The sequence below is a fragment of the Ranitomeya imitator genome, chromosome 4, assembly GCF_032444005.1.
Source record: "Ranitomeya imitator isolate aRanImi1 chromosome 4, aRanImi1.pri, whole genome shotgun sequence".
NCBI lineage: Eukaryota > Metazoa > Chordata > Amphibia > Anura > Dendrobatidae > Ranitomeya > Ranitomeya imitator.
Window position 1 is genome coordinate 457,045,299 of NC_091285.1, and position 25,601 is coordinate 457,070,899.

The 25,601-nt window shown below is 41.5% G+C and overlaps 1 protein-coding gene across 3 annotated transcripts in view; it reads left to right on the forward strand.

Moving 5' to 3' along the window:
• The window catches only part of DUOX1 (dual oxidase 1), a 280,203-nt gene that overhangs the window by 185,353 nt on the left and 69,249 nt on the right, over positions 1–25,601 (forward strand). For all 3 annotated transcript variants that reach the window (XM_069765805.1, XM_069765807.1, XM_069765808.1), the window contains 6 exons: positions 1,021–1,194; positions 8,284–8,509; positions 8,677–8,770; positions 20,475–20,650; positions 23,432–23,507; positions 24,025–24,209. In XM_069765805.1, coding sequence (XP_069621906.1) covers positions 1,021–1,194; positions 8,284–8,509; positions 8,677–8,770; positions 20,475–20,650; positions 23,432–23,507; positions 24,025–24,209 — 931 coding nt within the window. The remainder of the gene's footprint in view (positions 1–1,020; positions 1,195–8,283; positions 8,510–8,676; positions 8,771–20,474; positions 20,651–23,431; positions 23,508–24,024; positions 24,210–25,601) is intronic.

Genomic DNA, 25,601 nt, shown 5'->3' on the forward strand with positions numbered 1-25,601 from the left:
AGGGCGGGAGTATAGCCTTTAGAATTCCGGCACCTCCGGAGAGGAGTTCGTGTGAGTGCATATGCTGTGACTGTGTCCACTACCTGTTTCCTTGCCCATGAGAGGGTAGCATTCACCTGTGAAGTAACAGGGGATTTCACATACCGCCATTTTTGCTAGCGTGGCATCTAGCTATGCCATACTGTCCAGGGACAGCTGCATTTCTGTCTCTACCCCTCTGTGAAGCTAACAGAGCTGGGTAATTACATTCTGTTCACACAGAGTGACATTTTACCCTGGGTGGTTTCAAGATCGCTTGCCGCGCGCTTCAACCATTGTTCACTAGCTGTGATTTTACATCTCTGCACAGTGGACCTTGGTTGCAATCCCACTTCATATTAATTTTTATTTAGTGTGATCTGCCAACCCTAACAAATATTCTCTACCAAGTTATTTTGCAACCACCACTGCCTTCAGAACACTCTGGTAATTAATCCTGTTTCTCTGCCTCCTCAAATCTGAGTCCACTGGATCTATTTGTCTTATAAGAGTTTTTATTTTTTATTTTTTTTTTCAGGGAATAATTTTAAAACATTTTTTATTTATGTATTTGTTTAATAAAGAAGTGTTTTCTAAAAGAATTTATATTTTTGTTTTATTGTTCACATGTATATTTATACAAAATTTCAGGTTTTCCCACCCATCATTTTCCCCCATATTTTACCTTCAACAACCATGTTTCAAATGGACAAATGATGAGTCACCGCATGCACTCTTCTCTGCAATTTGGTTTGTCCTGATGAAAAAGTCTGTAAACTTCAAAATGTGTAGACTAATAAAAACTGCATTCCTCTAAACATCTCCTCCTGGATTCCTTTCTTCCTCCTATTGAGATCATCGACAGTGCAAAAAAATTCCATCTTCCATTTCCATTGTTCGGCTCTAGTAATATAGCAGAACTTGTACACATTGAAGGATGTTCTTTGGGGTCAGTTCACTGCTGTTTGACAAATGTTAATATGTTATTTCATTTTCTTATAGGTACTTTATTTTTATAATGAGGAGGAATGTACAATCTTTATAAATCAGCTGCAAGAAAATGGATTTTCCATAAAGGAAAGCAAAATGGATGAGGAAAGCCTTCTAAACGAAGCTGTTACAAAAATACAGAGAAGTCAGATACTGGAAACTTTTTTCAGGCATTCTTTTGCTCAAGTAATTTTAACTTTGTGTATAGCTGTTCTAGACAACTGTCTCCTCTGATGTAGTGCATTGATTCTGAAATATTTTATTAAATCAGTATTGAAAATCTTTAAGTTAAGCTTTAAAATTATTTTCAACTTTTTTTCCTTTTAAGCTACATTGCTTCCAGATTTCTCAGGATTCTGAATAAAATCTAGCCTATTTATGCAGTGATTAATTATATATATACAGTGGGTACAGAAATATTCAGACATATTTAAATTTTTCACTCTTTGTTTCATTGCAGCCATTTGGTAAAAGAAAAACTGAAATATCACATGGTCATAAGTATTCAAACCCTTTGCTCAGACTCTCCTATTTAGGTCACATGCTGTCCATTTCCTTGTGGTCCTCCTTGAGATGGTTATACTCCTTCATTGGAGGCAGGCTGTGTACACTGATAGGACTTGATTTGGAAAGGCATACACCTGTCTATATAAGACATCACAGCTCGCAGTGCATGTCAGACCAAATGAGAATCATGAGGCCAAAGAAACTGGCCGAGGAGCTCAGAGACAGAATTGTGGCAAGGCACAGATCTGGCCAAGATTAAAAAAGAATTTCTGCAGTGCTCAAGGTTCCTACGAGCACAGTGGCCTCCCTAATCCTTAAATAGAAGAAGTTTGGGACCACCAGAAGTCTTCCTAGACCTGGCCGCCCAGCCAAACTGAGCAATTGTGAGAGAAGATCCTTGGTGAGAGAGGTAAAGAAGAACCCCAAGATCACTGTGCATGAGATCCAGAGATGCAGTGGGGAGATGGGAGAAAGTTCCACAAAGTCAACTATCACTGCAGCCCTCCACCAATCAGGCCTTTATGTCAGAGTGGCCCAACCGAAGCCTCTCTTCAATGCAAAAGATATCAAAGCCCACATAGTGTTTGCTAAAAAAAACCATGAAGAACTCCCAGACTATAAGAAATAAGATTCTTTGGTCTGATAAGATGAAGATAGACCTTTTAGGTGATAATTCTAAGCTGTATGTGTGGAGAAAACCAGGCACTGCTCATCACCTGCCCAATACAATCCCATCAGTGAAACATGATGGTGGCAGCATCATGCTATGGGAGTGTTTTTCAGCTGCAGAGACCGGACGACTGGTTGCCATTGAAGGAAACATGAATGTGGCCAAGAACATAGATATCCTGGATGAAAACCTCTTCCAGAGTGCTCTGGGCCTCAGTATTGGCTAAAGGTTCACCTTTTAACAAGACAATGACCCTGAGCACACAGCTAAAATAACAAAGAAGTGGCTTCAGAACAACTCTGTGACCATTCTTGACTGGCCCAGCCAGAGCCCTGACCTAAACCCAATTGAATTTCTCTGGAGAAACCTAAAAATGGCTGTCCACCAATGTTCACCATCCAACTAGATGGAACTGGAAAGGATCTGCAAGGAAGAATGGCAGAGAATCCCCAAATCCATGTGTAAAAAACTTGTTACATCATTCCCAAGAAGACTCATGGCTGTACTAGCTCGTAAGGGTGCTTCTAATCAATACTGAGCAAAGGGTCTGAATGAATATGTGATATTTCAGCTTTTCTTTTTTAATAAATTTGCAAAAATGTCTACATTTCTGTTTTTTTCAGTCAGGATGGGGTGCAGAGTGTACATTAATGTGAAAAAAAATTACTTTTTTGAATTTAACAAACAGCTGCAATGAAACAAAGAGTGAAAAATGTAAAGTGGTCTGAATACTTTCCGTACCCACTGCATATATACAGTTGTGCTCAAAAGTTTATATACCCAGGCAGAATTTTTGCTTTCTTGGTCTTTTTTCAAAGAATATGAATGATAACATCAATACTTTTTCTCCACTCATTGTTAGTGGTTCGGTGAAGCCATTTATTGTCAAACTACTATGTTTTCTCTTTTTAAATCATAATGAAAACAAAACATCCAAATGACCCTGATCAAAAGTTCACATACCCTGGTGATTTTGGTTTGATAACATGCACAGAAGTTGGCACAAATGGATTTGAATGGCTACTAAAGGTAACATCCTCACCTGTGACCTGTTTGCTTATAATCAGTGTGTGTGCATAAAAGCTGATTGAGTTTCTGGGATCCAGACAGACTCTTGCATCTTTTATCCAGCCACTGATGTTTCTGGATTGTGAGTCATGGTGAAAGCAAAAGACTTGTCAATGGATCTACGGGAAAAGGTAGTTGAACTGTATAGAACAGGAAAGGGATACAAAAGGATAACCAAGGAATTGATAATGCCAGTCAGCAGAGTTCAAACTGTATTTAACCAATAACCACACTGGCGCTGCACATATATAAAGAAAAGAGGGGGTACAAAAAAGCAGCTGGTATTTAGACAGAAGCTGTGCTGACCTCTGTCAATGAATGGAACACAGATAATCAGCTTTAAAAATACCGCGCTACAGAGTATACATATATGTAAACATACATATATATACACATATATATCTTTCACTTCAGAGAAACCGTGGGAACACAGGATGCCACTATTTACAAACAATGGTGTGGTGGGTATCCACTATAAAGGGGACGCTATAACTAAGAAATGGGGGGGAACGCTATAGCTAAGGCTGCAGTCAGAAAATAGCAGGATAAATAAACCTTCCTTGTAAGCGTTCAATAGTAGGAGGTTTTAATAGTTAACAGCCTGATGCATGTATAGTCTAATGTGCATACCTTAATGTTGCTGCATCAAGATGCCCTGTGCTTCCTGGGGTGAATGACTCCAGTTGGTATAATCACTGTGCCGCTCTTGAACTGGAGTGTGCAGAGGGGAGGAAGTGTCACGGCGTGCAGAGCCAGAGGCGCCCCGGCCGGTAGCGTCCCTGGTTACACGAGAAAGGTAGGATGTACTCAGCCGCTCGACCTGAAAGTGACGTCACTTTACTACGGAGACACAAAAGAGTCCGTAGTAAAGTGACGTCACTATACCTGCACCAGGCTGTTAACTATTAAAACCTCCTACTATTGAACGCTTACAAGGAAGGTTTATATATCCTGCTATTTTCTGACTGCAGCCTGTTAGCTATAGCGTTCCCCCCCTTTTCTTAGTTATAGCGTCCCCTTTATAGTGGATACTCACCAAACCTTTGTTTGTAAATAGTGGCATCCTGTGTTCCCACGGTTTCTCTGAAGTGAAAGATATATATGTGTATATATATGTATGTTTACATATATGTATACTCTGTAGCGCGGTATTTTTAAAGCTGATTATTAGAGTTCAAACTGTAATTAACAAATGGAAAATCAGGGGCTCTGTAAAAACAAAACCACAGCCAGGTAGACCAACAAAAATGTTATCCACAATTGCCATGAAAATTGTTTGGGGTGCAAAGAAAAATCCACAAATAACATCAGCTGAAATACAGAACTCTCTGAAAACTAGCGGTGTGGCTGTTTCAATATGCACAATAAGGAGGCACTTGAAGAAATATGGGCTGCATGGTCTAGTCACCAGAAGAAAGCCATTACTACACAAATGCCACAAAGTATCTGGCCTACAATACACAAAACAGGACAGAGACAAGCCTCAAAACTTCTGGAACAAGGTAACTTGGAGAGATGAGACGAAAATTGAATTTTTGGCCACAAGCATAGACGTTACATTTGGAGAGAGGTCAACAAGGCCTATGATGAAAGGTATACCATTCCTAATGTAAAGCACAGAGGTGGTTCGCTGAGGTTTTGGAGATGTGTGAGCTACAAAGGCACAGGGAACTTTGTCAAAGTTGAAGGAATGATGAACGCAGCACGTTATCAGCAAATATTGGAGGCAAATTTGCACTCATCAGCCCAGAAGCTGCTCATGGGATGTATTTGGACTTTTCAGCATGAAAACTATCCAAAACACAAGGCCAAGTCGTCCTGTCATTGGCTACAGCAGAACAAAGTGAAGGTTCTGGAGTGGCCATCTCAGTCTCCTGACCTCAATATCATTGAGCCACTCTGGGAAGATCTCAAGTGCGCAGTTCATGCTCGACAGCCCAGGAATTTACAGGAACTTGAGGATTTTTGCCATGAACAGTGGGCAGCTTTACCGTCTGAGAAAATAAAGAACCTCATCCTCAACTACCACAAAAGACTTTAAGCTGTCATTGATGTTAGAGGGGACAATATACGGTATTAAGAAATGGGGTATGTGAACTTTTGATTAAGGTCACTTGGATGTTTTGGGTTGTCATTATGATTTAAAAATAGAAAACACAGTAGTTTGACAATCAATGGCTTCACCTAACTACTAACCTTGAGTGGAGAAAAAATTTTGATGTAATCATTCATATTCTCTGAAAAAAGGCGAAGAAAGCAAAAATTCTGCTGGGTTATGTAAACTTTGGAGCACAACTGTGTATAAATATATATATATATATATATATATATAAATATATATATATATATATATATATATATATATATATATATATATATAGTTGACCGGTATTAGCTAAAATGAATATGAAATGATTAAATTAAGCAAATTTTAAATTAAGGTTTGAAGAGATGTTTTGGAGAAGTTTAGCTTCTTCATTCTTATTCTGGGAATTTGAGCTCATCCATAATTCATAATTGTCTAAGGGTCACTTTCGTCTTTCTGTCTGTCTTTCTGTCTGTCTTTCTGTCTGCCACAGAGATCCCAAGTCGCTGATTGGTCGCAGTCAAACGGCCATGACCAATCAGCGATGGGCACAGTGCGGCCGCGAAATGGCCGCTCCATACTCCCCTGCCGTCAGTGCCCACTCCATACTCCCCTCCAGTCAGCACTCACACAAGGTTAATGGCAGCGTTAATGGACCACGTTTTGCCGCGGTGTAACGCACTTCAACAACGCTGCTATTAACCCTGTGTGACCAACTTTTTACTATTGATCCTGCATAGATCTAATGAAAAAGATCTAATGTTAAAAATAAGTGTTATATAGTACGTCTCTGTGCTATATACTATGTAGCTGTGCTATATACTATGTGGCTGTGCAATATATTACATGGCTGTGCAATATACTACGTGGCAATGCAATATATTACGTGGCTGGGCAATATACTACGTGTCTGTGCTATATACTACGTGTCTGTGCTATATACTACTTGGCTGGGCAATATACTACATGGCTGGGCAATATACTACATGGCTGGACAATATACTACGTGTCTGTGCTATATACTACATGGCTGGGCAATATACTATGTGGCTGGGCAATATACTATGTGGCTGGGCAATATACTACGTGGCTGGGCAATATACTATGTAGCTGGGCAATATACTACTTGTCTGTGCTATTTACTACGAGGGCTGTGCTATATACTATGTGGCTAGGCAATATACTATGTGGCTGGGCAATATACTGTGTGGGTTGGGCAATATACTACATGTCTGTGCTATTTACTATGTGGACTGTGCTATATACTATGTGTCTGGGCAATATACTACGTGGCTGTGCTTTATACTACGTGGGCTGTGTTATATACTACTTGGGCTGTGTTATATGCTATGTGGGCTGTGCGATATTTCTCTGCTGTATCTGTGCATCATGAATCGTGGTATGTGTTAAAGAGGGGGGGCCCACTGAGACTCTTTCGCCCGGGGCCCTCAAAAACCCGGAGCCGGCCCTGGCTTCACTGATTGTTCGCGGCCGGGCGTGACCAATCAGCGACATTCGCAGTCCGCCCATGAATTGGCGCAGAATTTGAACCACGCTTCGCTAATTTGTCACGGTCGGCCGAATCCTTTGTATAAATTGCATTATTCTGAAAACTTCATAAATAAACTACATTCATATTCTAGAATACCCGATGCGTTGGAATCGGGCCACCATCTAGTCATTCATAATAAGACACCATCCTTTAGGCTCTTTGTGCTCTTAGGTGTGGTCTTTATAAACATTAATCAGAATTAATTTGGCTTTTTGCTTTCAACTTCTTAGCAAAATCTTTGGGAAAAATCCAGTAACATTTGTGGTTCCAGAGATTACATTGATAATAGCCTAACATTCTTGGGAAACCCAGAAAACTGTAGAGGAGGAATGTACTGAGAATAATGCTTCACACAGCAATCTTAAACAGCAATGTGCTGGAGTAAGATGTCCAAAATTTATTAGGAGCTTCATCTTTGTACATGAGCCCAAAAATTAAATCAGCTATGAATTGGAATCCATTTGCATTATAATTTATGACATATCTGTAAAACTGTAAGGCGGCAGAAGACTGATTCCTTTTCACTAAAGTCAGTCAACTTTTAACACCAATTTTCAAAAGTGGCAAGTGAAATGCAAATTGGCAAAAAGTACACAATTATTGGCCAAATGTAGTGTGTGTTATAATTTGCATTTCTTTCAATCAACTTTTGTGTTTTAAAGTACAACGTATATCATAATAAACAGGAATTCTACCTTCCTTCAGCAGATTTTATCTTGCCAAACTGCACGGAGATCTTGCTTTGCACTGTAGCTCCTTATTGCTCGGACCCTAGTGAATGTGATTTGTATACATCATCTATATCTACCTCTAGATATGAGCAGTTTGATTTGGAAGAAATAGATTTTTTTTTACCAGTGAGCCAGAGGATGTAATAATATTTCCTAATTACTATGGTCCCAAATCCCCCTTAGCCATTCTGTAGAAATAATTAAATCAAATGGACAAATTTGCCTAATTCTTTAATTACAAAAGAACAGAAACATGTCCTATGTGTAAAAATCTAGAGGTAACATAGTAACATAGTAACATAGTTAGTAAGGCCGAAAAAAGACATTTGTCCATCCAGTTCAGCCTATATTCCATCATATATTCTGGAGAATTTCTTTGGCTCCACTGATTAATATTACCCGGGCCATTAGATGAACTCAATTTCACTTACTTGATCAAGTTTAATACAGCCACATTCAATGTTTTCATGACCTACTACCTTTAAAATAACAGAGAAGGCACCAATAAGTGCTTCTAGGAAGTATAAAAAAAAATAATTTGAGAATACATTAATTTAAGTCAGGCCTAATACAAGTTCATTTCAAGTTTAGTTATTTTTTCTAGCACATGTTTCATTCTTTTTCTTTTATGTCTTATGTATCCACTTTGTAAACACTGTAGGTTCTTCACATTGATCAGTCAAGCATTGAAAGTTTGACTGCAGGAAGCTCCTTAAAGGTGAGAGAGGCTCTTAAATGTGAACTGAGCAGAACGGAGTTTGCAGATTCCCTGGGACTGAAACCTCATTCCATGTTTGTGGAGTCAATGTTTTCTCTGGCAGATGAAGATGGGAATGGATATCTTTCATTCAGAGAGTTTCTAAATATATTATTGATTTTAATGAAAGGTTAGTCTACTAGGTCAGTGGTACCGCCATTGTATTACAGATGATGTCCTGTATCACAGACAAATTTGCTATTTGATATCGTAATATGTGTGTGTATATACATTCTATATCTCAATATTTGGTTTAACTTAATATGTCCATTGCTAATTTTTATTTGTTAATTGTAGGATCTCCGGAGGAGAAATCAAAACTGATGTTCACCATGTATGATATTGATGGAAATGGATTTCTTTCAAAGGAGGAATTCTTTACAATGCTAAAGTAATGTTTTATTTTTACCAAATTCATCATCTTATCTGTAAATAGTAAAACATCTTACAGAACTGTCCGAATTCTAACATTGTCATACATACAAGTTTTATGCATCAGCATACTACTTGAAATAAATACACAAATAACCCTATTACTACATATGTCAAAAAGATATGAGGTGCTTACTACCCCCTTAATGATCAACAACAATACATCTTTATACTAACCTCACATATCAGACAATAGCATCCCGCAACTGATGAAAGCAGTCTTGATTGGTTTTGGCACCAACCATGGCTTTTTAAACACTTAGATGCTGCTGTCAATTGTGACTGTGGCACCTAAATGGTTAACAGAGTGTGGGGGCTCCCTCTTTAACCCCATGGCACCCTGAGATCATGATTGTGTGGTCCTGATGTTTGCCATGGCAATTCAAGGCCAAATAACGGCCTTAGAGTCTGCGCCTATAGTGACCTGTTCAGAAGTTAGCAACATTTATGTGGTAAAAATGAAATTTTTCCTTCCTGTCATGCCACTTTGTATTAATTCTTTAAAAGCACCCAAATGGTTAATAAACTACCTGACAGCAATTTTTAATACATTGAGGGGTGCTGATTTTAAAATGGTCTCACTTTTGGGATTTTTATGACGTATAGGTCAACCAAAGTGAGTTTAAAACTGAATATAGGTTCCTAAAAAAGTTCGTTTTGCAAATTTGCTTGACAAAAATGAAAAATTGCTGCTACAATTTTAAACCTTCTAACATCCTAACAAAATAAAAGGATGTTTTAAATATGGTGCTGATGTAAAGCAGGCGTGAGGTAAATGTTATTTAATGACAATTTTATGTGGTGTGACAGACTGGATTAAAGGGATAATCAAGATAGAAAATTGGTAATCTTTGGAACTTTTTGACAAATTTCTAATATTTTTATACGCAGAAAATATCAACATAAATTTACAATTATCATAAAGTACAATTTGTCTTGAAAAAACGTTCTCAAAATCATTGAGATCTGTTGAAGTGTTCTAGAGTTATTACCACATAAAATGAAACTGGTCAGATTTGAAAAATATGGCCTGGTCACAAAGGGGCTACTTAGCTAACATACGTGATCAAGAGTGTACAAACCATCCACCAGTGGCAAAGTACCTCATTGTATGAGCCCTAGCTCTTGGGGCTTACCTCTTTATGAGTCTTACCAGTCCTGAAATAAAATGTAGGAGATGGGAACCAGCTTTGCTCTAACTGAAGCCAGTCTGCGAAAGATGGAAGGGAAAGGGTGTATAGTTCTGTCTACCACAATGCCTTCTATTTGCATTTAATGGTCACTGTTATTTCAGCCAACTTTTAATACATCGAAGCTGCAATCAAATATAAGAAACTTTGTAATAAATTGTTCCAGAGAAATATGGTTATTTCTTCCACACTGGTTCGTAAATTGACCTTTCTCTAAGAAACATAACTAAATTCATCCTTGCTCAAAACATGACGGACTATATGCTTACTAGAGATGAGCAAATATGTTCAGAAAACGATCGCCAAACATAATTTTGGCATGAATATGGTACATTCAGATTCGTGATCGGTAACACAAGCATTTTTCTTCAAATTGGAAAAAGTCGGTAACATTCGGTAAAAGATAGAATAAAAGGAGGCAATTCATCTGCCGCGTTTAGTAAAATCAAAGCCTGATGGGTTAGAATAGAATAGCTAGGTTAGATATATACACATAGAATACATATACAGCGTGGAAAATAATTATTTTATCCCTTGCAGAATTTGTAAGTTTGCCCACTGACAAAGACATGAACAGTCTATAATTTTAAAGTTAGGTTAATTTTAACATTGAGAGGTAGAATATTTAAAATAAAATCCAGATAATCACATTGTATAAATTATATAAATTTATTTACATTTTACAGTGAGAAAAAAGTATTTTATGCCCTACCAGCCATTAAGAGTTTAGGCTCCTAAAGACCTAATAAACTCGTTACCAGCATTAAAGACAGCTGTCTTACATAGTCACCTTTATAAAAAGACTCCTGTCCACAGACTCAATTAATCAGTCAGACTCTAACCTCTACAACATGGGCAAGACCAAAAAAGCTTTAAAAGGATGTCAGGGAAAAGATCATAGACCTGCACAATGGAATGGGCTACAAAACCATAAGACACTGGGTGAGAAGGAGACACCTGTTGGTGCAATGCTAAGAAAATTTAAGAAATACAAAATGACAGTCAATCCACATCGATCTGAGGCACCATGCAAAATCTCACCTCGTGGGGTATCCTTGATCATGAGGAAGGTGAGAGTTCAGCCTAAAACTACACAGGGAGTACATGTTCATTATCTCAAGTCACCAAGAAAACCATTGGTAACACATTACTCTGTAAAGGTTTAAAATCCTGTAGTGCCCGCAAGGTCCCCCTGCTTATGAAGGTACACATGCGAGCCCATCTGAAGTTTGCCAATGAACACCTGGATGATTCTGTGAGTGATTGGGAGAATAGGATTAGTAATGGATAGGTGTCTTATAGACGCCTCTCCATTACTAATCCAAAGACATGCTGATAGGTTGTGAGCCACATTGGGGACAGAGAAGATAATGTATGCAAACTATAAAGCGTTGCAGAATATGTTCGCTCTATTTAAGAAAAATTATTCAAGTGTTGACTAGTGTTGAGCATTCCGATACCGCAAGTATCGGGTATCGGCCGATATTTTTGTGATATCGGGTATCGGTATCGAATCAATAGGGATGTGGAAAATAAAGAATTAAAATAAAAAATATTGATATGCTCACCTCTCCGGCGGCCCCTGCTAACCGGGAGGCTTCTTTGTTTAAAAAGCGCGCCTTTCGGACCTGTGAATGACGTCCCGGCTTCTGATTGGTCGCGTGCCGCCCATGTGACCGGCACGCGGCCAATCAGAAGCCGCGACGTCATTCTCATTCACAAAACTGCTAATTATAGGAATTGAGGACCTGCGAATGACGTCGCGGCCCCTGATTGGTCGCGTGCCGGTCACATGGGCGGCACGCGACCAATCAGAAGCCGGGACGTCATTCACAGGTCCGAAAGGCGCGCTTTTTAAACAAAGAAGCCTCCCGGTTAGCAGTGTGAAGTCCAGGGGCCGCCGGAGAGGTGAGCATATCAATATTTTTTATTTTCATTCTTTATTTTACACATCCCTATGGATCCCAGGGCCTGAAGGAGAGTTTCCTCTCCTTCAGACCCTGGGAACCATGAGAATACCTTCCGATACTTGATGTCCCATTGACTTGTATTGGTATCGGATATCGGTATCGGCGATATCCGATATTTTTCGGGTATCGGCCGATACTATCCGATACCGATACTTTCAAGTATCGGACGGTATCGCTCAACACTAGTGTTGACAAAATATTCAGAAACTTGTAAAAAATAATATTGCACTTATATCGCCATTTTCCAAAAGCCATAACATTTTAATTTTTAGGGATATGGGACTGTGTGAAAGCTTATTTTTTGCACCCTAAGCTGACATTTTTATTAAAACCATTTTAGGGTAGATAGGGTGTTTTAATTTATTTTATATTTTGATCGTTCAGGATTTTCCGAATACATTGATGCCGAATAAGTGCGTTTTTTTAAATTTTCAATGAGGCAAAATTGTCGTGATTTAAACTTTTTGTTTTTTATTGTTTTTATATTTTTTAAATCTTTTTTTCCCTATTGTTACTGTACTGAATAGTCCTCCTAGGAGACTTGAACCTATGATCATCCAATCACTTTTGCTATACAGAGCAGTGCATCAGCCCTGCTTTGTATAGCAGAAAATCATGATCTCCTGTGAAATCGGCAGAAGGCCACTGGCGTTCACTGGAGGACCATATTGACAGGCATGGGGGTCATCAGCAGACCAAACTGTCATGCCAAACCATTGGCACCCTGCGATCGGGTGTGCCTATGAGCAGGATGAATGATGTGCTTACGGCCGGCGTGTGTTATAGCCTGCTGTCAGTGGTTGACAGTGAGATTTAACTCGTTAACAGCTGTGGGTGGAGCACCGTTCAGGGAAAAAGGAGATTTCTCTGAGTAGTGGCCGATTAGCAGGCTCGTATTTTCCACTAGACACTTGAAATCTGATGCCTAGATTGGCAAGCTGAGGGGGAGGCGACAGATACCATTCTTTTTTAACAGGCATTCTACTTGCTGCCCCTCCACTGGTACCTAGGGGTTTAGGTACCCAGGGGTGTGCACAGGTCACATTCGTCATACTGTATACTGTTCAAACCAACTGGTAATAGCTGCAACCAAGAGGTAGTAGTAGCTTGAGAAGACTCGTGCTTGATTGGTGGACCAGCCATCCATGCACTGTTGCTCCATCAGAGAACACTAACCAGTAAAGAACTTTTATAGAACATCGATACCACTAGAGCAATATTTGACTGTAACTCGTTTGATCAGAACTAGGGGGAGGTCAGGGAAGCAGTATATAAAATAGCATATTACATAGTACAGACACTGTACAGAGTTATGTGTTCATATATACGTGGGGAAAATAAGTATTTGAAACACTAACGATTGTGCAAGTTTTCTCACCTAAAAAGTCTGTAATTTTCATTGTATTTACACGTCAACAATTTGAGATAGAATCTAAAAATAAAAAACAGGAAATCACATTGCATGATTTTTAAATAATGAAATTGCATTATATTGCACAAAATAAGAATTTGATTCCTACCAACCAGCAAGAATTCTGGCTCTCATAGACCTCTTAGTTTTTCTTTAAGGAGCCTTTATACTCTGCACTCATTACCTATATTAATTGCACCTGTTTAGTCTCATAATCTGTGTAGAAGACACCTATCCAAAACTCAATCAAGCACACTCCAATTTCTCCACCATGACCAAGACCAAAGAGCTGTCTAAGAACACAAGGTAATTTTAGACCTGCACACGGCTGGGATGGGCTACAGGACAATAGGCAAGCTACTTGATGAGAAGGCAATAACTGTTGGCACAGTTATTAAAAGATGAAAGAAACAGAAGATGACTGTCAATTTTCCTCAGTCTGGGGCTCCATGCAAGATTTCCCCTCGTGGGGTAAGGATGATTCTGAGAAAGGTCAGGAATCAGACCAGAACTATATGGGAAGACCTGGTCAATAATCTGAAGCGAGCTGGGAGCATTAGCTTAAGTAACACACTACTCTGTCATGGATTAAAATCCAGCAAGGCACGCAAGGTCCCCTTGCTCATACCACCCATGTTCAGGCCCGTTTGAAGTTCACCAAAGGCCATCTGGAGATGATTCAGAGGAGGCATGGGAGAAGGTCATGTGGTCAGATGAGACCAAAATAAAACTTTTTGGTATCAACTCCACTCGTCGAGTTTGGAGGAAGAAGGATGAGTACAACCCCAAGAACACCATCAATGTTGAATCATGTTGGATTAAACATCATACTTTGAGTGTGCTTTTCTGCAAAGGAGACAGGACGACTGTGCCATATTAATGGGAGAATGGCTAGGGTCATGTATCATGAGATTTTGGCAAACAACCTCAGTAAGAGCATTAAAAATGGGTCGAGGCTGGGTCTTCCAGCATGGCAATGACCTGAAACACACAGCAAAGGCAAATAAGGAGTGGTTCCATAAGAAGCTTTACAAGGTTTTGAAGTGGCCTAGGCAGTCTCCAGACCTGAACCCAATAGAAGATCTGAAACTCAATGTTGCCAAGTGACAGCCCCGAAACCTGAAAGATCTGGAGAAGATCTGTATGGAGGAGTGGGCTTAAATCCCTGCTGCAGTGTGATCTACAAGAAACATCAGACCTCTATATTTGCAAACAAAGGTTTCTGTACCAAATACTGAGTTCTGTTTTCTATCGTATCAAATACTTTTTTAATAAAATAAAATGCAAACTAATTATGTAAAAATCCTACAATGTGATTTTCTCGATTTTTTTTTTTTTTTTTTTTAAACTAAGAGGTTTGTGAGAGCCAAAATCCTTGCTGGCAGGTAGGTGATCAAATACTTATTTCATGTAATAAAATGCAATTTAATTATTTAGAAATCATACAGTTGAAATACACAGTTGAAGTGTACCTATGATAAAAATTACAGACCTCTACATTCTTTTTAGGTGGGAAAACTTGCAAAACTGGCAATGCATCAAATACTTAATTTTAGGAAAAAAAAAAAATATATATATATATATATGTATATATATACTGTATTACTCTTTACAGTGTATACGTGTTGTAAGGATTTCACTCACTCAGCTGCGACGGCTGACACTCAGGAGACGTGTTCCTTTAAAGTTCACTGGGTTTATTGCTTCATAAACCATGTGGCAAATAACAGAAAGCAAAATGGGCCTTTGGTTCAGGCAAAGAAAAGCAAGTGTCCAGTTCATCCGGCTCAGTCCTGAAGCCGTAACACACTCAGGAGGGTTTCACCTCCACACATCTCTGCTGTGTAAAGGATTAGCCAGTCTTATAAAGAGCTAACCCCACCCAGTAACCCATCACATGATTAGCCATGTGGTCTGACATTACCACAGGTCCTGAAACACATATACAAGATTATGTGCAAGAAAGGAATACTCCGGGCTACATTACAGCAACCAGGCACTTATGTGGCACATACCTCCCATCGACTACAAACCCTTTAGCCATGCTACATACCTCCCCCCTCTGCCTAAAGCCGTGGGGCTTGGCACTTTCCCCCACTAAACAAGGGATTCTCGATAGGGCATCCGCATTACCGTGCAGCTTTCCGGCCCTATGTTCCACATGGAAACTGAAGTCCTGCAGGGCTAAGAACCAACGGGTGACTCTAGCATTTCTTCCTTTCGTTTCTCTCATCCACCTAAGCGGGGCATGGTCAGATACCAGTCTAAATTTACGTCCCAGCAGATAGTACCGCAATGTGTCCACTGCCCATTTTATGGCCAAGCACTCCTTCTCAACGACTGAGTAGTTCTTTTCAGATGAGGACAGCTTCCTACTCAGATAGAGAACAGGATGCTCCTCCCCATGTAGTTCTTGGGAAAGGACTGCTCCCACCCCAACATCTGAGGCATCTGTCTGAAGAATAAACTCTTTCTTGAAGTTTGGGGCCATCAGAACGGGTTGCTTACACAAAGCGTTTTTCATTTCTTGGAAGGCTGACTCTGTTTCTTCGGACCACTTAACCATTACTGATTTTGTCCCTTTTAGCAGGTCAGTCAGAGGCGCAGCCATCGTGGCGAAGTTTGGGATGAACCTCCTGTAATATCCCACGATTCCCAGGAAGGCTTTAACTTGTTTCTTGGAAACTGGTTTTGGCCATGTATGGATTGCCTCCACTTTATTGATTTGGGGTTTTATTTCTCCATGACCCACTATGTATCCAAGGTACTTAGCTTCTTCTTTACCCAAGGCGCACTTCTTCGGGTTTATAGTAAATCCGGCCTCTCTTATAGCATCCAACACCGCTTGGAATTTCTCCAGATGACTCTCCCAGTCCGGGCTAAAGATGACGATATCATCTAGGTACGCAGCAGCGTAGGCCTTATGGGGTGCAAGGACTCTATCCATAGCCCTCTGGAAGGTCGCCGGAGCTCCCTGTAGGCCAAACGGCATCCGGGCATATTGGAAGCATCCATCAGGTGTCGAAAAGGCCGTCTTCTCCTTGGCTTCCTGTGCCATGGGGATCTGCCAATACCCCTTTGTCAAATCCAAGGTGGCTATATATCTGGCGTGCCCAAGCCTTTCGATGAGCTCATCAATACGGGGCATGGGATAAGCGTCGAACTTGGAGACTTCATTCAACTTCCGATAGTCGTTGCAAAACCTCCACTCTCCATCAGGTTTTGGGACCAGGACAATTGGGCTCGACCAACCGCTCTTGGATTCCTCAATGACCCCAAGCCTCAACATACGCTCCACTTCCTTGGAGATAACTTCTCGACGAGCCTCAGGAATACGATAAGGTTTCACATTCACCCGCACATGTGGCTCTGTTAGGACCTCGTGCTCTATGACCTTCGTGTATCCTGGCAATTCTGAAAACAGGTCCCTGTTTTTCTGGAGTAACTCCCGGCACTGCTGTTTCTGGGTCTTTGATAGCGTCTCTGCTATAGTAACCGCTCCAACCTCACCTTCTGGGTTGCTTAACAATGACGGAGTTGCTGTCGGCTCTCTATCTTGCCATGGCTTGATGAGGTTGACATGGTAAACTTGGAATGGTTTCCGTCTTCCTGGTTGGTGAATTTTATAATTTACCTCACCAAGTTTCTCGACAACCTCATATGGCCCTTGCCATTTGGCCAAGAACTTGCTTTCCACCGTTGGAACTAACACAAGAACTCGGTCTCCCGGATTGAACTGCCTCACTCTTGCAGACCGGTTGTAGACCCTGGCTTGAGCTTCTTGTGCTTGGAGAAGGTGTTCTTTCACGATAGGCATCACCTTTGCAATCCTCTGCTGCATCAGGGCCACATGCTCAATGACGCTTCTGTGGGTTGTGACTTCGGCCTCCCAGGTTTCCTTGGCTATATCCAGGAGTCCTCGTGGATGTCGGCCATATAGAAGCTCAAACGGTGAGAACCCTGTGGAGGCCTGTGGAACTTCACGAATGGAAAACATCAGATAGGGTAAGAGACAATCCCAGTCTCTACCGTCTTTCTCTATAGCTTTTCTCAGCATGCTCTTTAGTGTCTTGTTAAACCTCTCAACAAGGCCATCTGACTGGGGATGGTACACCGAGGTCCTCAACTGGGAGATCTTCAGGGCTTTACATAACTCCCTCATCACCTTGCTCATGAAAGGTGTACCCTGGTCAGTCAGGATCTCCTTTGGCAGACCTGTCCGGGAAAAGACATGGACCAACTCGCGGGCTATGCTTTTTGAGGAAGAATTTCTCAAGGGAATTGCCTCAGGATAGCGTGTGGCATAGTCCAGGATGACTAATATATACTGATGGCCTCGAGCTGATTTAACTAAGGGACCGACCAAGTCCATGGCAATTCTCTCGAACGGTACCTCAATAATGGGCAGTGGCACAAGGGGGTTCCGGAAATGAGGAGTAGGAGCAGTTAGCTGACATGTAGGGCAGGACCTGCAATAGTTCACTATTTCCCGGTGGCACCCAGGCCAATAGAACCTCTGCACAACCCGTTCCTGCGTTTTTTCCACCCCCAGGTGTCCACCCAAGATGTGTGAATGGGCCATGTCCAACACTTTCCGTCTATACGGACCCGGCACTATCAACTGCTCTACCAACTCCTCCCGTATTTTCGTGACACGGTACAACAACTCCCCCCTCAACAGAAAATGGGGAAATCTTGTGTCTGCCCCCGGCTCCTGTACCACCCCGTCAATAACTGTGACATTATTAAAGGCTTCCCTCAGAGTGGGGTCCCTATGTTGGGCAGTCCCAAAATTTTCACCGGTAACTTCTAACTCCAGAATGTCAGATGTAGGGGATACTTCCTCCTCATCCCCAACCAGAACACAAAAAGGAAAACTGTCTGCCTCTGGGTGTGGCGATACCCTTCCAGGGTTCACTGGTTCCCTGTCAGGGAGCTCAGAACCATTTCTCCACAAATCCCAAAACAAACAGAAATCCCGGCCAATAATTATAGGGTGCAACAAGTCCTGAACCACGCCGACTATGTGGGACTCAGTGCCACATGCCGTTTCAATGTCCACCCTGGCCATAGGGTAGTCCTTTGCATCACCATGTATGCACCGCACTCCGACCTTCTTTCCTGGGAGCAGGTGGAGAGGAAAAGTGGCCCTCACCAGGGTCACTAGGCTCCCCGAGTCTAACAGTGCCGTTACTGCTCGACCGTTCACCTTTACGGGACACGCTTGAGGTCCCTCGTTGGATGGAGAGTTCACACTACAGGCTGGATACGCATAGTATGAACAACGGTGTCCCATGCTGCAGTCCATCTGCTCAGTGGTTTGGGAACAACGGGCAGCTATATGTCCTGGCTTGTGGCACCTCCAACAAATAATATCACACGTGGGGACCTTGGGCACCACCTCCCCCGCCCTTTGTGACCTTGGACGCACCACCCCTTTTTGGGACTCAGCTGCCTTCTGGGACCCCCAGTACGGCATGGGCTGCCTCCCGAAGGAGCCTTCCAACCCTTGGTATCTCTCAACCAGTCCGATCAGCTCGTCGGCATTCTGGGGATCACCCTGGGCAACCCAAGACTGTATAAGCCTCGGGAGGGAATGGACAAACCGATCCATCATCACCCGTTCTACCATCTGTGCAGGCGCAGAGGATTCTGGCTGCAGCCATTTCTGGACCAGGTGCAACAGATCAAACATTTGGGAACGAGGTGGTTTGTCCCGGTGATAGCCCCAGGAGTGAACTCGCTGTGCCCTGACAGTCAGTGTCACCCCCAAACGTGCGAGAATCTCGGCTTTCAATTTGTGATACTCTTTGGCATCCTGCAAGGTCAAATCATAATACGCCTTCTGGGGTTCTCCTGTCAGGTATGGCGCAAGTACCTCTGCCCACTGCTCTGGCGGAAGTTTTTCCCTCTCAGCGACCCTCTCAAACACCGTCAGGAAGGCCTCAACATCATCCCCGGGAGTCATTTTCTGCAATGCGCGTCTTACCGTCTTCCGGACGTGGGTGTCATCAGCCAAACCTGGGGTTGGGGTGCTCGCCTTGCCCTGGATGGCGGTTGCCAGAAGCTGCATCTGCTGCTGATGCTCCTGCTGGCTCTGCTGCATCTGCTGCCGTTGCTCCTGCTGGCTCTGCTGCATCTGCTGCCGTTGCTCCTGCTGACTCTGCCGTTGCTCCTGCTGGCTCTGTTGTATCTGCTGCATCAACAGCCTGTTGGTCTCTTGCTGCCTTTGCTCCTGCTGGCTCTGCCTTTTCTCCTGCTGTGACTGCATCTGGACCAAGTGTTTCAGCAGGTCCTCCATTTTCTCCGGCAATGCTTGCTGGCTTGCAACAGCCTTGACCCAGGACATTCAAAAATAAACTCACGTCTCCGCTGGGAACGCTGCTCGCACGTCTACCACCAATTGTAAGGATTTCACTCACTCAGCTGCGACGGCTGACACTCAGGAGACGTGTTCCTTTAAAGTTCACTGGGTTTATTGCTTCATAAACCATGTGGCAAATAACAGAAAGCAAAATGGGCCTTTGGTTCAGGCAAAGAAAAGCAAGTGTCCAGTTCATCCGGCTCAGTCCTGAAGCCGTAACACACTCAGGAGGGTTTCACCTCCACACATCTCTGCTGTGTAAAGGATTAGCCAGTCTTATAAAGAGCTAACCCCACCCAGTAACCCATCACATGATTAGCCATGTGGTCTGACATTACCACAGGTCCACGGGTATACAAGATTATGTGCAAGAAAGGAATACTCCGGGCTACATTACAGCAACCAGGCACTTATGTGGCACATACCTCCCATCGACTACAAACCCTTTAGCCATGCTACAGTGTATACACGTATTTTTTATATCACCACACTAGAAAATATCTGTGCTGTATACAATGTGTTGCACTTCACTACAGATTCAGATTTAGTGACTAGGGCTGCATGACCTGTAAGTTCACCTTTTGAAGTCAGTATGATTTTACTTTGTTTAATTTAATAATATTCTAAAATTTTGGTAAAAAAATGTCAATGATCTGGACATCCCCGTTAACGCTGTAGAGAACTCTCTAAAACATAAAATTCTTAACATATCCTATTTATTATTTCAGATCTTTCATTGAGATCTCTAACAACTGCCTTACTAAAGATCAAGCTGAGCAAGTGATAGAAGTAATGTTTAAGGAGGCAGGATTTGAAAATAAGAATGAGCTGACTTGGGAAGATTTCCATTTTCTGCTAAGGGATCATGACAAAGAACTCCGTTTTACAAAGCTACAGTTTAAAGGTGTGGTATACAGAAACATAGAGTAAGGGGCTGATTCATTAAAACATTTATACCAGAAGAGTGGTGTACTGCCTTTGCAAAGTCACAACATTTTTCACATTCTCAGACCAAAATGGACAGAGCTGGGGCAGAGTCAGGGCAGGTCTCTCCCATCTGTACAATTCCTCAAGTATGGCAGAATTGACTAGAATGTGACTCCTTGACTGGAGTATCATATCTGGCATAGCGCATGGAGGTGCATATCACTTATGAGATGCACCAGATTCATTAAGTGGTTTTTGTTTCTTAATTAACTCGGTGCCTTTTGCTCTATCAAGACTGACGTAGCACTAGCGTGCTAGTCTTGATGGATCGGCCCAACACTGTTTACAATTTTCCATCACTTCAAATCATTCATGATTTATTTTAAAAAGGTCTAAAGGGCTGAAGTTTCTTGAGAAATTATTTTGAGGGCCCAGCTGCCAAATATAAGTTGTTTCCTTTTAACTGGACTCTAAAATATATTTATATCACTGCACTATATCAGCAATAAAACTGCCTGGGAATTTGTGCAATAACTTCCAGAAAGACGAAAAACTATTATTTGTGAGGCACATTATAAAATCAGGACCTTAGTTCTTTTGGGTTACATCAACCTTGAGTGAGAGTATGGTTCAAGAAAATTGTCATTTTTGCAATATTATATACATTGCTCAAAAAAAATAAAGGGAACACTAAAATACCACATCCTAGATATCACTGAATTAAATATTTCAGTTGCAAATCTTTAATCATTACATAGTGGAATGTGTTGAGAACAATGAAACATAAAACTGATCAATGTAAATCAAAATGAATATCCCATGGCGGTCTGGAGTTGGAATGATGCTCAAAATCAAAGTGGAAAATCAAATTACAGGCTGATACAACTTCAGTGGAAATGCCTCAAGACAGGGAAATTATGTTCAGTTGTGTGTGTGCGGCCTCCATGAGCCTTTATGACCCCCTACAATGCCTGGGCATGCTCCTGATGAGGCGGCGGATGGTCTCCTGAGGGGTTTCCTCCCAGACTTGGACTAAAGCATCTGGCAACTCCTCGACAGTCTGTGGTGCAAAGTGACATTTGTGGATGGTGTGAGACATGATGTCCCAGATGTGTTCAATCGGATTCAGGTCTGGGGAATGGGCAGGCCAGTCCATAGCTTCAATGCCTTCATCTTGCAGGAACTGCTGACACACTCCAGCCACATGAGGTCTGGCAGGGTCCTGCATTAGGAGGAACCCAGGGTCAACCACACCAGCATATGGTCTCACAAGGGATCTGAGGATCTCATCTTGGTACCTAATGATAGTCAGGCTACCCCTGTCAAGCACATGGAGGGCTGTGCGGCCCTCCAAAGAAATGCTACCCCACACCATTACTGACCCAATGCCAAACCGGTCATGCTGAAGAATGATGCGGGCAGCAGATTGCTCTCTATGGCGTCTCCAGACTCTGTCATGTCTGTCACATGTGCTCAGTGTGAACCTGCTTTCATCTGTGAAGAGCACATGTGCCAATCCTGGTGTTCTGTGGCAAATGCCAATCGTCCTGCACGATTTTGGGCTATGGACACAACCCCCATCTGTGGATGTTGGGCACTCAGATCATCCACCTGGAGTCGGTTTCTAACCGTTTGTGCAGACACATGCACATTTGTGACCTGCTAGAGGTCATTTTGCAGGGCTCTGGCAGTGCTCCTCTTGTTGCTCCTTGCACAAAGGCTGAGGTAGCGGTCCTGCTGCTGGGTTATTGCCCTCTTATGGCCACGCCAACGTCTCCTGGTGTACTGGCTAGTCTCCTGGTAGCACCTCCAGCCTCTGGACACTACGCTGACAGACACAGTAAAGCTTCTTGCCACAGCTCACATTGATGTGCATTGGTACTGAGATGTGGTCTGTTGTCCCCACATGCAGAACCACTCCTTTATTGAGTGTGTCTTGATAATTGCCAATAATTTCCATCTGTTGTCTATTTCATTTGCACAACAACATGTGACATTGGTTGTCAAACAGTGTTGCTTCCTAAGTGGGCAGTGTTATTTCAAAGAAGTTTGATTTACTTGGAGTTATATTCTGTTGTTTAAGTGTTCCCTTTATTTTTTTGAGCAGTGTATAAAATAGTAGCAGCTTCCAAGTTGCCCGTAAAATGGTCAAGCCATTTCTTTCTTTCAATGCCTGAAATTGTTAAAAAATGCTCAAAAAGAGAGAACATATGAACAGCAAGTCATTTGTACATTGCGGTAATTATGTTCTTCTTTAAAAGCTATTGAGACACTTTTCAGGAAAGTTCCTCAGCGGACACTCTTAAGATGCCTTGTGAACATAGTGTAATAAAGCTTGGAAAATTCCACGTGATAACCTACAAAAAGGTCGTGGTCCCACTTGCGAGTGCAATGCGAGAAATTCTCACAAGTCTCTTGCATCAATACCCAGCACAACCCTTGGCACTCGGAACTGGAGTATGTGGCTGCATAGAGCCACACACTCCGGTCCCGAGTATCTCATACTTTGGACTGAGGAGGGGCAAAACCTCAAAGTATGTGTTACAAATAGAGGTCTTCATTTGGCTTTTATCCTAGATCACGTGGCAAAACTCATTAAAATGTAGATATTGACTTGTAGGATTGCTATTTCCAATAGGTGTCAGTTCAAGTCCACTTCCTATACGAAGAGGCAATTTGCATATTTAGCCTAAGAGTTATCTTTAGCAACTGTGTTACACTGCTTTGCTTTGACTAATAGATTTGTATGTTTTAACAGGTATGGATGGTTCAGAAGTCTACAAACAAATGTTCAGAAGAGTTTCCTGTATTGAAACAAACAGGGACACAAAAGAGTACGTATGCTATATTTTATGATTATAGGCAACTAAAACAATATAGCTAAAACAGTAACTATACTTTAAGAAATCCTTTGACATGTTGTACAGAAATGTCAAACGTTTTGATTTGTTGTACCTCTGGAGATCTGTAATGGTCACTTAATGTAGAAGACCAGCTGAGCACTGCTATCCAAGAGACTGAAGCTGTGCTTATACACTTTCTGTTGGGCCTGTATGTAGTCTTGGAGGAGAATAGCGTTTAACTGAGTATTTTTGCTCCTTTGTTTTATCGATTTGGTTGGGGTCAGCCCCTCACGGATGAAACCTTTTGATTTTTTATGGTTAATTAAGAACAGGCAATGTCTGGCGTGTATCTTGACTGTTTAATTTGATGTTTTTTCTTGATATTGTACCTCATGTGAACTAGGTATCTCTGCATACATATATTTTATAATAAGCCATAGTAAATTGTACTATTTTCTGACATATATCAAATATTCTGATGTGCCAAAAATTGTATTCTTTTCATAAGATCTTCTAATACTTTAGAGGAAAAGCGTTTATACACAGAGGCAAAAAAGGGAAAATACCAAAGAAGCAAAGTGCATCAGAAAATCCAGGAGGTTAAGCGTTTTGTCGAGAATTATCGGCGGCATATTGTCTGTGTAGTTATATTCTATGGAATTTCTGCAGGAGTTTTCTTAGAGAAAGCTTATCGTAAGTATAGATGAAGTTAATGGTATTTAACTGTACTGAAATGCGTTAAGAATAATTATTTTTTAGTGTTTTTTCATATTCTATTGTTAGAAAAAGAATAGAAAACCCATCTGTAAATTCATTAACTGTAAGAAAAGGGATTTTTGCCAGCAGTGGGGGTAACTAAAATAGCAGCTTGCAGCCGCTCCAGAAATGGTGCATCTATTAGATGTGCCTATTGTGGCACATTGCGTGGCTCTTCCCACTTGCTCTCTGGAGGTGGCAAGTGGAGTAATATTTGTGGGGTTGATGACACCTTTGTGTTGTCAGTTGACATCAAGCCCACAGCTTAGTAATGGAGAGGTGTCTATAAGTCACCTATCCATTACTAATCATATTGTCTTATTGTAAATAAACACACAGCCAGTATAAAGTCCTTTATTTGAAATAAAAAGACACACTGTTTTACAAATTTATTTTAAAATAGCAAACAAAGGTACAAGCACCTTATGCCCCTTCCATTGAAGCCCTTGTCCCCTGTATAAAACAGAAAATAATAAACAACAATAATACTCACCTAATGCCTATTTCATTAAAGCCCTGGTCTCCTGTAAAAAACAAAAATAAAAAACAACCATAACCCTCACCTCTCTGAAACTCTTTCCCATACTGTAATCAATATTTGCAATAAATGACTTACAACCTGGATGGTGCCAAGATGCAACCATCCAGGCTGAAAACCACAGGAGAATGAGCTTACCGCCGATCAGAGCCGGTGTTTCTTGCACTTTCACACAGCTTGGAAAACCCCAGATGTTCAGGCGGCCAAACCCAAAATGAACATAGGCTTTAGAGTGAAGTCTGTGTTTGGGGTCAGCGCGCGGACACTAGGTGTTGGATACGGACCTCGAACTTTAATGTTCGAGTCCTCCCATCCCTACATTCTAATCATACACAAAGGTAGACTAGGAGATCAGAGCTGTATCATTTCATCTCACTTACTGAGAAACCTGCTCTAAGCTTTGTTTGGGGCATGTTCTTCATTCTTCAGTGTGCCACTGCCTGCTTAGAATTGGTCAGCATCATACAGTTCTCATAGGGTGCATGTACTTTGCTTTCTCTGATAACAGCCACCTGGACTTAACAAAAGTTAACTCATTAGTTGCCAAATATTTTGATTGCTAATATTTCCACAGCAGAGAGGTGAAACTTTAAAAAAATGCTTTATTCCACTCTGCAGATACTATTACTTTGTGTGTCCAGTTCAATATGTGAAATTTCATAACAGGTACTCTATAATATATATATTTCATTTTTAAGCTAAAAATTTACTGCCAATTGCTTCATGTTATAGTATACATAATTGTTCTTACTTTATACATTAAAAAAAATTAAGGGCAGCTAAACAGAATG